Genomic DNA, 14383 nt, shown 5'->3' with positions numbered 1-14383 from the left:
TCTCAAATTCCTTCCTTCTCAATGGAGACTCCGGGAAATAGAGACTCAATAGCTAAACAATTCCGTGCACTGGATCACTGAAAAGAACTTCAGGCAGTGCAATTTGGGCAATGCTGAGGAAATATGCAGTTTGAGATAAGCGTGGAGCGCGTGCTTATCCACAGTATTTGCTGCTCTTGAAGTGCTCCGTAGGCTGCCTGTCACAAATGGTGCATGCTGAATACACCTAGTTACATTTACTTCTGATCAACTGAACTGGAATACTCGGTTTCCTCAAAACATACACTTTCCTTTTTTCCTCTGAACGTGCCAAGCAGGTAGATCATGGCGAGCAGACTAGTTACTTTACTGATAGTCTGAACAACCTACAGCTTAGCTCTTTGAAAAAGTATTATATCTAACCCTACTTAAAGATTTAACATCCATGCGCTAATAGCGCCAGGTAAGTACAAAAGTATCACACACAATCCACTAGAGAAAGCAGGTAGCTCCCATGTGGAAGCCACCCTAGGAGTTCTGCAGCTTCGCACAATCTACGTGGTGTAGGACCCAAAGAGTCCTTCTGTCACTCTAACACTTTAAAGTCTAAAATACACAGTAATACTTGTGTTCTCCAAGGAATAGGTATCTTCCAGTGTTTTAAGATGAGATACTTAATAGCTGTCATTAAAAAAAAAAAGTACTTTCTGCATAACAGCATGGAGAATCAGATGTAAATGAAGATTCTAACAGTTACAACTGCTGATTGACTCAATCTCTTTTCAAAAAGAATTTGGATTTTTCACATTACAGCTGTAACTTAAAATGCCAAATGTTTTCATGTTTTACAGTCGTACCTCTAAACATATTTTAAGTGTCTTCCCTCTTTAAGCAAGCGTATACAATTTGCCTATGTAACCACAACAGGAATTGTCTTTTCAGAAACTTACTGGATTCCTAACTCATTTTTGAATGCCAGCAACCATAGCAAGTTCAGTATTGCAGCCACAGCAAATGTGCAAGTAAATTATGAACAGCAGATCTTTGACAAGGAGGAAAGTAGTGACCTCAAGTGGCAAGCCAGCATCCTTGCAAAGGTAAGCTCATGCAAAACTAGCAGGTATATGAGGAAGCTTTAAATCCCAAGACCCAGAAGTCATTGCCAAGGGAAAACAAAAATTTGCTGCAATTTAACAGTGCTTTGTGCAAGGTGACAAAATATAAAGCCGATAAAACAAAAAGTATACAATAAAAAGGACACAATTCTGGAAATTTTTATACAATGTACATTTTTGCAGAAAATTTTTTAATCCAGACTAAGCAAAGATACTTACTCATTGACTTCATACACAAACCGTTTTACGATTGTCAATAGCAAGACTCTGACAAACATCTGTAAGAGCAGGGAAACTGTAAAAGCTAGAAATCTGGGCTTTATTAATGATACTTAACTTACATTTAAATGTAAGTTGGTCTAGAATGGTTCACATTTGGGGAAAGATTCCCATGAAAGGCAAGCAAATTTACCTAATAATTCCTGTGATTCTCAATGCATCCACAAGTTGAAAAAAATTTTATATATGTATAAACATAAATCACACTACTTTGGCTCCTGCAATGAAGTAACTCACTAAATATTGGATATTGAGACTTCTGCTGTCTGATCGTTCCATAAAGTTTCTCTGAGAATATACTTTTAATACTGGACATAGCCTTCTAGCCAACTAAGCTGCCCACTGTGCTCTTCTCTTCACAGTTTACTCAATTTTAAAACACCAAATAACATCTGTACATATTTTTACTAAAAATATTTTTTCCTTCATTTTCTTTCAGGTCATTTTGATTATTCTTCCTATTACAAAAATAACACAGTTGGAAAGCTGGTGTCCAACTGATCCGAGTGCTTTATGGTTTGATAAGCCTGCCAAACTGGTAACAGTCCTGCATTTGAACTACACATGTGCCCTTTTAGTTGTAAATCCCACCTTATGAGCGTTCGTGAAGAGTGGAAGAAGGGGGCAAAGTGAAAGGAGGCTGGGGTAACCTGTAGAAACACTTACAAGTTCACACTAACTTCTTCAGCTACAGTATGACACATCTGGGACTGACTGTTCACACAACCCTCACATCTGGTGTGGGTCACTACAAAGATGGAAATCTTGCAGTCATTGGCATGGTCTGAATTCCTTATTCTGTATTTAACTGCATTTGGTTGCATTAACAAACTATATTGAAGGGACCAGTTAACAAAGCCAACTAGATACGTCAGTATGCCTTTACTAGTCTATGGGTAAAAAAACCCCCTGGTTTCATTCACAAATTTTATATTTCCTGTCAAATATTTAGATTACTGATGAACTTTTATCAGAGAACTTTTATAGTTCAAAGCTCTACACATAATAATATTCATAATGTGTTCTTCCCTTGAAAATGCCACACAAGGTTATTAAATTCTGAAATTTGTTTTAAAATGAAAGGGTCAGAAAACATTTAAACACCAGGAACTGTCAATATTGACATATAAAGAAGCACTGAATATTTAAGTTTCATTTGCTTTGGCTTCTTTAAGGTCACCATTTTCAAGAGACTTGTGAAATTGGCAGCATTCTTCTATCAGCAGTTCACTTTTGGACAAACTAGCAGCCACTAGCCCAGCAATGGGCTATTTTGTTTCAGGGAACACAGGTTCACCCAAACCTTTTTTTAAGTAGTAAATGACACTTTAAAAAAGCAAATAAAATCTGCCACTGAATATATAATTTCCAGGTGACATAACAAAAGAAGAAAAGAAACTGCAAACAAGGGTTAAGCTTGCATTAATGTTTTCACATCAGGTTTCACTAGTTTAGAAAAAAGAAATAAACATCATCTAGGTACATATTTTCATAGCCTAGTAAGTTTTTGTAGTCTGAAAATAAAATTCAACAGTACAGACCATTATACCCTCTGTAAATCACAGAAAATAAATGGTTTCTGAAATGTCTAGCTACTGTATTTATACTCTTTATAGTACTTCTACATATACTTTTAGTAAACTATGAATGATACCTTAATAAGAGATCAGACATACTTTGAATATAATCGGTACCAGATTTTGTGTGACAAAAAAGCAGATTCACACAGGTATGATTAAAAATCAAGATTAGCATCTCCAGTGCGGCATGCAATGTTTATCTTTGCCATGAAACTGGAAGACAGCTGAGTACTATCACTTAATTCTGAAAGAGAAACTGAAGTGTCACTAAAGGTACTTACTGGCTGAGGCTTGAGGTTGAATGCGAGGTATTCCTCCATTTGGCACTTGGAAGTTTGAGTCACTTCTGCTGTTTTTCACAGACTCAGCTTGGATGTTAGATGTCCTGGACAGGTTTGGAAGACTACGCCTTAGTTTCTCTGTATGAAATAATACAAAGATACCACAACATATAGTCTGATGCCGGACAAAGCTCAGGTTATGAACCCATAGTTGAACCCCAAATTTAAGAGACACAAAATGTTAGCCATATAAAACTACACTGCAATTTAAAAGAGTGTTTTGTTACATTACAGTTCTTCCATTATCTTGAATTCAAGTACTATATTATTCTCAAATCTATCACACACAAAATACATAAAAAAAAAGCACGAATGTACATTTTTCACCTGTGGTGAAAAAAGTCAAGCATAGTGTGTTTTGAAATTGAAACATATCTGGATTATGATTCTCTGGGTTTTGTTCTGCTGTTACAGAAATTGAACAGGCAAACCCAGTTTGCAGTTTTGCACAGAACCTAGAAAGTTATTTATAATATAGAATGCTTGTCTGAAGATTAAAACCACGTAGTAATTATTTGAGTAACTATTTGGGACTACCCAGTCCCATATCAGCACATTATAGAACAAATAACAGGCACCCACTTGGAAAGAAACTCTTCATACACAGCATTTGAAATTATTGCGTCCAGTTATGCTTCATCTTTCACATATGACTTGACTATCTATTCAGCTAATACTGGGTCTTCAAGGGTCCTCTAAAATTTATACCATTGCTTACAGAATACAGAAAGATGCCATTAAATACTTCATGAGTCTAATGACGTTCTGTCTATCTCCAACCCACGCAGAGCTGGGTTGATGACATACTTTGGAGAGAAGACTGCAGATGCCTTGTCAGGATGAGTGGCCAACCTGATTCTGTAGAGGGATGCAGGAAAGAAGTACGCTAACCATGCACAAGCACTGAAGATGAAAACAAAAGTAAGAGTCTTCATAGGCAGAATATTCCTACAAGTGTACTTTCTGCACTTAGTAGTTTGCATTGCTTTGCACTGCAGTGGGTACATTGTTGAACCCTGTCAACCAAATTTCCCTTTAACCATTCTAGAGAAAAAAAAAAATCCCAAACAACTTTTTTTGGCTGCTGCTGTATCAACTCTGAATATCCAAGCAATGTTCAACCGCACAAAAACCACTGCAAGAGAATTCCTTGGAAGTGTTTCAGAAACACATGATCACCCGCTCTATTTTGATCCCTCTGGTATGTGGGATACCAGCTTTTGGTACCTTGCCTCTCATGGGATATTTTTGTAGCAGCTCATCTAGCATGCATTAAGACTTTCATGAAACCCCAGAAAAGAATGGTAAAGGAATTCTCAACCAAGTCATAATACAATTGATCAGTTTTTTGGTTGTACATTTTGCTATATAGCTAAAATTTCCCCAGACCACTATTACTAGATGAGACTTAAGCTAACCCTTCCAAAGATATTCTTGAATAGCTAGTTAAATTTGCAGGATCATCTTCCCTAAAAGCTCCAGTCTAGCACACTGTTTTTCCTCATAAAAATTAGAAAATTTCTTAAGTCAATGAAATTGTCTAAGTGGCACAGACCTCTGCTATACTGACGGGAGGGGGGACAAACAAACCAACAAAAACACCCCAGAAAATAAACTGTTTAAAAATGCATTTCTACACCACCTCTACTGCAGACTTTTGCATCCAGCTTATCTGGAATATGAAAAAAGCAAGCTGAATTCTTAACATCTAAATGTATATTCTTTCTGAATTTAACATCTTATTTGCCAGATAACAACTACATTTGTTAAAATGGGAATATGCTTGTGAAATTTCAGCCGAGTTAAAGCAGTTTCTTGTGGATACTCAAAGAGTTCAGAGTCCTGCACTGCCAGAAGCAAGCATTCAGCTCTCTCAGAGGCTACAAGCATGCATAACTTGCCATATTACTCTTATCTGACCACAGTTCGTTCCCTGCATTTATTCTGTCATCTGCAAGGCCTAACCCTACTGGCGAATGATAGTTTCCCTTGGGCTCTGCTGTATTTTAGGGCATTTGTCTGTTCAAAGATAGAACTCGGTCACCACAAAACTCAATTACACCCAGAGTGACTGGATAACACCTAAAATAAATATGAGCCTATCAACTCATCTGACTGCAAGAGTTCCCCAGCAGAACTTAAGCTTTGCTTGCTCTGCTTTTTCTTCAACAACGCTGAGATTAAAGCATGATGTTACACAGGCATATAGTTTTAGCACCACACACTGACCAAAATCCTTTACAGGGCCTACACAACTACTTGTGTAATGAATCTGAGATTTGAGACAGAGCTTTTTACCTTCACTTTTGACATTACTAGTCTGCAAATCTGTAGGATGGCCTTGAAGCGAAAGACGAGGTTGCTGTAAACGGCTAATCATAGGTTGGGGTGACACTCTACTGTATTCTATGCTTCGAGCAGGCGATCGGGAGCGAGGTGAATTCCTTGGAGACTGTTTTGGTGAAGGCCAGGGAGAACTGCGAGGTGATGGTGAGAACCTGTTAACAGCAGGGTGCACTGTGTGATGTGTGCCATCTTCTTCATCTTCTAAACTCTGTGCATCCAGCTCCTGATCACTGAATGTGCCTCGCCTTGTAGAATTGCAAGAAGAACCAGAACTACGCCGAGAAGCACTTGCTGCATACTCTTGCCGGAGGCCTGGCAACAATGAAAACATCCTTTACTTGCTTCCAGCCTACAAATGGTTCAAATTGGAGACACTGCATACGACTACCTACCCCGTACTCAAAAGGAGTTAAGGTGAACCAAATTTGAGTTTGTCTGAGGCATTAATCTAATTCCAGATTAGTAGCAAAAAAAGTTATCTACCAGCTGATAATGTCTTGAAATAAGTAGGTAAGCTCATTTCTTTACCAACTACAGCAATCACCAGTATAGGTGTGTTGTGTACTTGTTCATCTCCTCTCCCAGGCTGGATACTAGCAACACAGGCTACACCTTAATTTTGATATAATGTAACAGCCTGTAACAATTATAGCACCCACAATTAAATGTCTCTTGCAACATATTAGTAAACATAACAAAAAAGCTATAGGATAAGCTACCCCTAGAGAAACTAGATCTGTCTCCAAAGTGGGGCGCACGCACCCCAGGGGGTAAGCAGAACAATCCGCTGGGGTGCAGGAAGAAAATTTTGTACTACTAATAAAATAGTATTTTTTAAAATAGCATTTGTTTAATCTTTATCTCATCCTTTTAATTTTTTTCTTATGTACATTCCTGTATTTCTGTGTACATAATATATTAGTAGAGTAGTACATGGATATAATTTATAAAAAAATACATATATTGGGCTTTTTTCACTGATACACAGTAAAAAAGGTCTGGAGACCACCTAGTTAGACAACTGAAATTACTCTCACTTTCTGCACTCTCAGATGGACAGAAAGACAAAGCCTCAACTAAATCTATAATAAAAGGGAGACATCTACACAGGTGCTTTTCATAACTATTCTTTGCCATATTAACTTTACATTTTGGTGATTTAAATCATAGTTTAAATGATTTTTTTGCTGTCAACAAGACTGGATTACGTCAGGAAGGCACGTATCTCCTCAAAAGACTGGTGGCAGGCAGTAGTCCCGTCTAACGGCCATCTGTTTACCACATACTATATGCTACAAATTCATACCCTCTTTAGCATTTCTTTTGTCCATTGTTCCTAAAGAACACTTCTGCACAGCAACTTTCCTTCCTTGTCCTGGAGGCAGAAGTCCTTAACCAGCCTTCTCGGGAGAACTACATTTGTACATCCATGGTAGAACCTACACCGCTTTGCCGTTCCTGCTAAGCAAGTGCTACTGCAGTTATTCAATAAAAAAAGATCAACTGCCCCACTTCATTTTCAGGATGGAAAATACTTACTTTCTTCCTGGATTCGCGCTAAAATTTGCACATCTGTAACATCATTTAGCTTGTAATTAGACCCAATAGAGTCTTCATCCATCTCTGATGCACTTAATTCGCTGTCCAGAGAGGACTGTGGACTTAGCGGAGGATTTCTCTCCCCTGAACTTTTAAGATGACCTACAGAAAGAAAATAAAGTAATAAGATATGTTAAAAAGAAAAAGGCAAGCTGTATTTCCTTCCCTATTAAAAGAACCACCAATTTGAAAACAGATTATGACTGACATTGCCGTTGAGTCTGACAGACCATTTGAAACATTTCATTGTGAACCCAGGCTGAAAACATAATTTACCCAAGCAGAGCTTAGCCACTACCTTCAAAAAATGAGCAACTTTACAAATCATTATAATGGTGGCAAAACAAATTAATGACATATAATTTGGTCTACCTGTACCGAGTTTCAACTGCTATGAAGTTTGCACAGCTCTTACAGAAGGAGTAACTACATACTTGTCCCATTTGTGCTTTCATTCTCTTCTCTGCACGCTACCTTGCAAGATGTAAATATGACTGTATCTTTCTTGACAATACGGACTTGCTGATTCAATGAATATTTATTCAGTTTGGAATGCTTAAAATATAGTTTATCTGAAAATACTGCCTGTTCTGTGTACGCACCTTTGCTAAATTATAACACACAAGAAAAAATTCTTCCCGGTTGCTGCCTTCTGGCTGACACCCCATTACCAGTTACATTTCATCTCTCTGCCCTGCAGGCAGATACAGCCTTGTAGCACACAATGCAGGGCAGAGCTACATAGATTAAAACAAAACCTGGGTAATGGCTCTGGTGAATATACCGCAGCACAGGCTTGTCTTTACAACTCCGCAGAGAACTACAGATAGTTGGATTGTCAATGCAATGTTTTTCATCTTCCCTGCAAGCTAACTTGAGTTAAAGTATAGATAATTAGCCAATATTCTGGCTTTAGAGTACAGATATGTTCCAGGCATTAATCTTTCTGATGCAAACAAAGTGTCTATGGTGCAGAATAAAGTCGGAAAACATTGCCAGAAGTTAGCGTTTACGAAGCCTCATGGAATGCCTTTAATTAAAATACACACTTCTTCCTTAGATTGTATTGTTCACATCTCAGAAGTACTGATGGATACATTACATACCAAATGTTTCAGTTCATAAGTAACAGGGTAGTTGAAAAGACTTTACCACTACCAACACCTAACCTTTGAACGCCTACTATGCAACTTACATCTCAGACAATTACAGGGACAATTCCAGAAGCCACTTAGGTACATTGGGACTCCACAGAACTAATGCTGTGTGTTTCAGTCTAACTGCCAATACACATCAGTGTTTTTATGGACATCCAGAGAAAACATTTAAATGTACCTCATGCAGGATAGTCTGTAAAAAAGCCTTTCCTAAAAAACTTAAATACTGCACAAAATGCAAACATCCTACAAAAAACTGACAAGTTTTTGGTGTCTTCCTTACTCGAGTTCAATGCAAGTGTAATCCATTTAAGCACAGGTTTTTGAAAGGAAGAGGAAGAAGAAGAAAGGGAGAGACCAGACACTCACACACACACGTACCTGAGGTACCAGGAGGTATGAGCTGTTTCACTAAAGCAGATTTCACTGGTGTTGAGGAGGGAGAGTTGAAGCCACTGCTGTAGGGGCTACTAGTATTTGGACTGTAGGAGCTGGCATAACCAACCGCACTGAAAGGGCTGCTATACAAACTCTGCCTCTTGAGAGCTGTATGAAGAGGAGGAAATTACAAATTATACTGAAGGAACCAATGAAAAACGACTGCAATGCTATATGATATCTTCACTGTGATTCAATTACTGTACAGTTCAAGTGGAACATTTCAGTCACCGGGGAGTTTTTCAACTGACTACTTCATCTCCTAGATACAACCACGATGAGGAAAGAGCGGGAAAAGAGGGCAAGACAAGATAGCAACAAGTATTTTCCTTGTAAAAAGCAGATCCAAGATCACTACAACTGATCTCTTCAACATATTCAATGTAGGTGTTGGGAAGGACGAGAGAAGCAACTCAAAAGACAGCAGTAGCTAAGCTATGCTAACACACATCCTATGCCCAGCTACATAAAAACCAGAGCACACCATGAAGTCTAGTTCTCCAAAATTCACAGACCTGTACAGGTAACCCAATATTTCAACAGTAACCCTAAGACCAGCACCACAGAACTAAGGGATACCCCCTACAAAATCCCCCAAAGCACATGCTAAAATGAAAAACCATTAAGCATGGCAAATGCTTCCGTTTGTACTTCTGGGTACCACGAACCTGAGCACAATAAAGCAAACTGACCGTAGAATTATTCCCTTCTGTCCACCTTATGTTCTAATGCTTTGGGATTTTTATGTCCGTGGGCTTCAACGTCATACACTATAAAGATCTAAAACAGGGCACTTTTCTCTATTTATGGTAAATATTTCAATACTAAAGTATTTTCATATGAATTTTAATGTGGTGGTGGAAGCCGCATCCCTGGAGGTGTTCAAGGCCAGGCTGGATGGGGCTTTGAGCAGCCTGGTCTAGTGGGAGGTGTCCCTGCCCATGGCAGGGGGTTGGAACTAGATGATCTTTAAGGTCTCTTCCAACCCTAACAATTCTATGATTCTACCAGTGAACTTTTTCAGTATACTGCAGTTCCCCTAGTTGTCAGGTGTATGATTTGTATAGTTACTTAAATAACTATTTTGTTCAGAAATTCACATTTTATTTTGATATAATAGAAAATGGAACCTCAATGGAGAAGTGGGAACCAAAGGAAATTCAGTCACTTCTGGTAGAATCAGTTCCTTCATTGCTTAAAGTATTTTATGCCAAACAGAACTGTATTTTAACAAAAAAGGCAATTAAATTGCAAAACGTTAAACTGAAAGCTGGATACTCAAACTTTATGATATGTAAATCTAGATTAGATTAAGCTGTAGCTCACCTGGCTGCTAGAAACTGAACTCCCTTTCAGGCACGCCAGTATTGAAACTATGCATATATATTATCAACTGACAAGAACAGGCCACACAAATGTATGGCAATACACTCAAGCGGTGCAAAAAAACCCCCATAAATTAAAAAATTAAGCTATTCAAAGAACATTGTGTGACACTTCTGTTACTGAAAAAGGGCTTCAATTAATGCAGTAATAACCAGGCTATGGATAGTAGTGGACAAAACAATGGAAGGACTTGAACTCTTAATTTGTTTACTGAAAATCCTTTTATTCAGTGTAAGATTTTTGTTTGTTTTGACATTACAAGAAGCCAAAAGAGGCTACAGTTGCCTGAAAGCCTGCTTCAGCTCCTCTGCCCAGCCACTTTGCTCTTGGTCACTACCTCCTCAGTTGTTCAGTACAAACAATGGTGGGGCTCTACTATTATCCAGCCTACTAAAGTGGATTTAGGTTAATAACATCTAGAGTATTTTAACTGATTGCATCAGGGAATTAGTTTTCAGTAGTTGTCAAAAGGATGGCAGAATGCAGCACAGAGGTAGAAGAAATTGAAAGTTGACTTTGCAGCAGATTCCTTAAATTGCACCTCACGTAAAGATCCTTTCTGTAGTTTAAACCAGGTAATATTACTAGTGTTTTAATTAGAGCGAAAAGACAGTTACAGATAGAGGATAGAAAGTTTACATTCCAGCTTTCACTGCAAGTCTTAAATGACATGCACTAATTTCATCAATGAGTGAATTCAATGAATTCTAGCAAGTATTCTTGAGGTACCTCTAGTTCATTTTTGAGTGTCAGAAGGGAAATCTCCATTTTATTACAAAGCTCAGTCAATAAAACCAGTAATTACAAGCTGGTTGCACTCTGGTTGACTCTGACAAGACAACTCGTTTGATAGCAGGTTCTTCTGTCATTCACATAGGAACCCAAAGCATTTATTGCAACTGAATCTTTGTTTTCATGCCCAAAAAATTTACTTTTCACTTCTTGACAAAAGTGGTAGTAGCCCAACAAACACCTAAAATGTAAGTCTGCACAACAGTTCTTCATTTTGTACTTATTTCACAGAGGAGTATTTTAAAATATTAACTACAATTTAGAAAACAATTATACTACTGTATAACCTTCAAAACAGGCTTTTTGTACATATCCATAATGATACAAAATATTCAATCACATAAAGATTTCTTTAGATGAAAGCAAGCATACTTTTGTTACATATAAAAAGTATGCTCTGGTTCATGACGACACTTTATATGGTACAGCAGGTTCCATCCTAGTTAGCCTTAACTTCTACCTTCCTCAGGACTGTATTTTTCCCCAGGAAAAAAAAGCTTGATTCAAACATTTTTTCTGGCCTAGAATTCCTAAAGTTTTTCCAACAGGGGTTTCTGTAACTTAGGAAGACATTACTGTTTTTACAACAACTAGAGATATGGTCATTATTAGGAACGTCAGACACCACTAGTAAGACAGACAACTCATGTCATCATTGAGGTGATGCTATATTAGATGAAACAGTAGTTTACAAAAGATTACACTTCAGCTTTCAAAACACCAGAGGGGAGGGTTAATGGTCAACATTTTTATTTTAATGTATACTTTCTTTTATAACGTTCAGAAAAAATATGCAGCATCCAATTTTAGTCAACATTTAGTTAAATTGGTGTGGAATCTCTCTTTTGCTCTAGAAAATAAGAAGAGAAAAATTTGAGTGCATAAAACTCATGTTTAGGTGGTTCAGAAGATCTACTGTGTGAATCAGGTGCAATTTTTCCAAATGCTAGAGACCTGATATTTATTTTTGTTATAATTAAATGACAAATTAATTCTAGCAGTGCTCATAGTAATTAAAAACAATCATTAGCAAAGTCTGTCACTGAGACCAGAGTTAGCTAAATAATGGTTGGTTTTGAACAAGCTCAATGCTTAACTGAAAAGTCAAACTCACTCAGCATGGAAAACATGACAGTTTCTACACGCACAGCCATACAGTTCTCCTACCAGCTATTACTGACCATGCATTTGATTTCATATATTTAAATAAAAACGCTGCCTCAGTAAAAACTGCAATATGACCAAAGTTACTCTTTCCTAATTCTGTGCAACTGTGTCTTAAGAAAGCACCTCTTACAGAAATCGTTCAGACTAATATTTCTCTTTTTCTGCAGCTGCTTTCTTGGTGTGCTCTACTCCGACATGATTTTAGGCCAGCATGTCGAGGAAGCCATGGTTTCCAGCCAACGTGAAATGCAGTCTTGCATTTTTTCACAAGGGACTTGAGACATGGCTACGAGAGGTCTTTGCACCAGAACATACCCAAGGTTCCCTCTAGTCTGAACATGCTTCTGACACTGCATAGGACTTGCTCTGCAACTGTAAGCCTGACTTAAGTAGCAAAAAGGCACTGTGCATCCTGTGTTCTCAGTAGCTGCCCACAGTAGCATGGAGCTGAAAGCCTCTCTTCCCTCCCTTATTATCACACAATGGAAAAGAGGAAAATGTGAAATACAAGAGTGCATTTGAGACTGAGAAACAGCAAAAAGATATTAGATTGGTAAGACATAACAGGAACTGACAAAGAGAAAATAGTCAAGGCAAAAAAAACTTTCTCTCCTGAATTATTCTTGATGTAACAATAGTATGAAAAGCCTTATCCACAGAGACTGTAACTGAAATTGACAAACTGAACCAGTAACTTGTAATGGGTTAAGTGATAGGTCCACGAGGTACAAGTACTATGTAAAATACAAGTCACAAGATATTCCAGAAGTTGTGGGGTTCCAAGCAGCACAACATGCCTTCTCCACTGGAGCTTCCTGCTACTCTATATCTGTAAGTAGGCCAGTTGCTTTAACAATTTTATTTTTTGTTACAAATTCATTTTTCCATGCAATATGCTCCAACCAGCAGTAATAGTGCCCAGCTCTCCTACCACTAATATTTTCCCCTATTAATACTATAGATGAATTGGAGCATTCTTGCAAGTATCACTGCCAGAAGCAGATTCTCAGATCTATGGAAAAAAAGAGGTAAAGTTGCCTAGACACATCATTTGAATGATCAAACTTTCAAGTTTGTCCATTTCATGGTGAATCTTCCTGCCACTCTGCTTCAACTATGACTGAATTTTTAAAGATACCCTAAGGGTAACAGAATTTGTGGTACTTTTGGAAGATCTCTACTCAGTTCTGAAAAGAAAGGTTAAGCATGAACCATTCTGTTCATGGTTTAACCTAACTGCTATCCAGACCTAAATGCTCATTAGTATTCAAATTCCCAAACTTGTATCATCATTAATAAATCCCTGTGATCTGGGTACTTTTATTGTTTAGAATTTCAGTCTTTGCCTGTAGCAAGCTATATATCACGTTAACTGTTCAGGAAAATTTTTAATAGACACTCATCAAGGCAGCACACACAAAGCTCAAGGCATAGAGAAGATCAAAGGTGACCCATACTGAAGGCACTTTCACTATTGTGCCCTTGATTTTTATTAAGAACAAGAAATGGACTTTTCATGTGATCTACCAGCAATGTTTTCAAGTTTTATTAAGAACGATTTTAGTACAAACCAGAATAAAGACTGAATTACTCCAGAAAAGAATCCAAGGAGGGGAAAAAGAGTTACAGTCAAATAAAATCAACACAAAGTTTATGCATAACAATTGTAAAGGAGCTGGTCGTTGGGAACACTCCTGGAACTGTGTGTTCACATATTCTTAGCTCAAGTCCAGCTGTTCTGCTAATTCCTGAAGATAACAGTTTAAAAAAAAAAAAATCACACACGGCACAAGACTGCAAAAAGATAGAAATACAGGGAGCGAATAGATATTAGTAGCCAGAAAGAAAACTATGTCTCAGTATAACTTTTTTTAAAAATAAAAATAGGCTTTAAAAAAGAAATTAAAACGAAGCAAGAAAACAGATGGACAGAGAATTCTAACCAGGCCTTCAGCATTTTGCTGCTGGTTTGACATCAAAAAGGCTGGGAATAAAAGGGTGGAGAATGCAGGCTTTCATCCTCACAGGGTCAAATGCTGAGTCCTTCTCCAGTTTTGAATACAATCAACTAATCTGTATCGAGGAATAATCACGAACTCTGGATTTTTTTTAATCTGACTGTGACAAGATCTTAAGTCACTGAGGATGGGAGGAAAAGAAAGCAATACTACCTTCCCAAAGTATTCAAGAACTTCAGCCTCCAT

At 37.7% G+C, this 14383-nt stretch overlaps 1 protein-coding gene across 2 annotated transcripts in view; it reads right to left on the bottom strand.

Annotated features, from left to right (window-relative positions):
• Window positions 1-14383, bottom strand: part of SLAIN2 (SLAIN motif family member 2) — a 38813-nt gene that overhangs the window by 11847 nt on the left and 12583 nt on the right. For both annotated transcript variants that reach the window (XM_063335571.1, XM_063335572.1), the window contains exons 3-6: window positions 8778-8942; window positions 7180-7341; window positions 5593-5952; window positions 3235-3372 (exon numbers count right to left, since the gene is read on the bottom strand). In XM_063335571.1, the coding sequence (XP_063191641.1) occupies window positions 3235-3372; window positions 5593-5952; window positions 7180-7341; window positions 8778-8942 (825 nt within the window). The remainder of the gene's footprint in view (window positions 1-3234; window positions 3373-5592; window positions 5953-7179; window positions 7342-8777; window positions 8943-14383) is intronic.

Source organism: Chroicocephalus ridibundus, chromosome 5, assembly GCF_963924245.1.
Source record: "Chroicocephalus ridibundus chromosome 5, bChrRid1.1, whole genome shotgun sequence".
Taxonomy (NCBI): Eukaryota; Metazoa; Chordata; class Aves; order Charadriiformes; family Laridae; genus Chroicocephalus; species Chroicocephalus ridibundus.
The sequence above is the reverse complement of the archived record's forward strand: the minus strand, read 5'-3'. Positions and strand labels throughout refer to the sequence as shown.